The 1,675-nt window shown below is 40.3% G+C and overlaps 1 protein-coding gene across 1 annotated transcript in view; it reads right to left on the minus strand.

Annotated features, from left to right (window-relative positions):
• The window catches only part of Cpr97Ea (cuticular protein 97Ea), a 5,040-nt gene continuing 3,365 nt past the window's right edge, over positions 1-1,675 (minus strand). The window contains 1 exon segment of the mRNA XM_018444299.1: positions 1-1,675. This exon segment is cut by the window's right edge and continues 15 nt beyond it. Coding sequence (XP_018299801.1) covers positions 1,339-1,675 — 337 coding nt within the window. The 3' untranslated portion in view covers positions 1-1,338.

Consider the following 1,675-nt stretch of genomic DNA (forward strand, 5'->3'; position numbering starts at 1 on the left):
GGCATTGTACGGAAATTTTTTGCGTTTCATTACATAGAGGCGGTGGAATTTAGTATTGGCCTCACTTTATTCCACTCGAATTACCTTACAATAATTACAATAATAAGCACGCCCAATTAACATAACATTCTCGAGGAACCCCGTCGTGAGGAAAATACAATTCCAGCTAATCGCGGCACTCCAGAGCGGCAAATTCTCAAGGCGAACTGCGTTTTCCGGAATAAAAGCGAACGCCCACTGAAGGGAAAGACGAGAAATTTTATTTACATTCTTTTTACAGCTCTTACTATATCTAATCGATACCGCTTGTTATCTGGATAATTCTTTGACGAATAGTGATATGCATGACAATAATTTTAATGATTGATAAAAAGATAATGTCAAATTATCTCCTAATATTAACTCGATGGATATTCGTGAAAACAAATAATTAAAATAAGAAGTCGAAAACTCAGACCTTGACGTCTATTTGCTTAAAAAATAATTTCTCGTTTTTAGAAGCCCTTGAAAAATTCTTTTACCTTGTTTCCAAAGATAAAGGAAATATGATAAGACTAAAAATCCCTTTGAACAACGTATTAATATTTCCATTAAAATTATTTTATATTTTGTCATATATTTTTATGCTGTCAATTTATCACAGTTTATCGCTATTAGAACAATGTGAAATATACGTATGAGATGTATTCTTTGTCTTATGAATACATATATGAATTGTTAATTAAATACAATTAATATGAAAAAAATCATGTTACGTGGACGGAATAAAATTTTTCGCGATTTTAGACGTCAATAGATTAATAGTTCTCAACTTCCGATTGCAATATATGATCTATTCGCGACAATCATCAATCACACTGCCATCCACTTCAGGTAGAGTGGGCCACGCCGAGATTATGACGATCAAGTTATCCAGTCGCCGACGCGTCCCATTCACGAATAGAATACAAGACCAACACGCAACTGAAACGAGCAATCGAGTTTGGGATCAGTCGTAATACTTAGGCTACGGTTCACTTGATGTTACAAATTCTTTGAAGCATTATTTGATTGGTCAGTTAATAAAATTCTTTTTTCTGATTGGTCAATCAAGTGCTTCGAAGCATTTGCAGCGTTAAGTAAATCGCATTATTATAGCTATATTATAGTGCATACAGCGTTTAATTTCTATACACGAAAATTAAATTCTAAGTCGACGTAACGTAAATCTATTCTATGGAAAACATTAGAGTTTCAATATAGCGTTACAGTTGAGCGGCATAAAATTTTGTTGAGGCTCGAACGATTGATCCCAGACTCTTCCACTCTTCAGTAAGCAAAGGGACAGGACTAGACGGCCTAGTAGTAACCGAAGCTGATGTCATGCAACGGTGGTGCTACTCCCTGAGGCAGAGCGTAGTCCCTGGCGAGCTGGTCCAGGATACCGCCGCCAGCGCCGCTGCGGGCCTGCGGCTGGGAACGGCCATCAGGCTGGTTCGGCGCAGGACTGAACTGAGCTGGTCCTTGATTGTAGAGCTGCGAGGACGGCGCTGGTTCGTAGTTCTGCTGCAGGGGCTGTCGCGGCGCTTGGGGTGCTGGGGCAGCCGGAGTAAAAATGGGAGGTTTGGGAAGCGCGGGTCTGCTCGGGGCTACCTGCGCAGGAGCGTATACAGCCTGGGTGTGTGATTGTGGCTGG

The sequence above is a fragment of the Mycetomoellerius zeteki genome, unplaced genomic scaffold (genome assembly GCF_001594055.1).
Source record: "Mycetomoellerius zeteki isolate Tzet28-1 unplaced genomic scaffold, Tzet1.0 scaffold149, whole genome shotgun sequence".
NCBI classification, from domain to species: Eukaryota; Metazoa; Arthropoda; class Insecta; order Hymenoptera; family Formicidae; genus Mycetomoellerius; species Mycetomoellerius zeteki.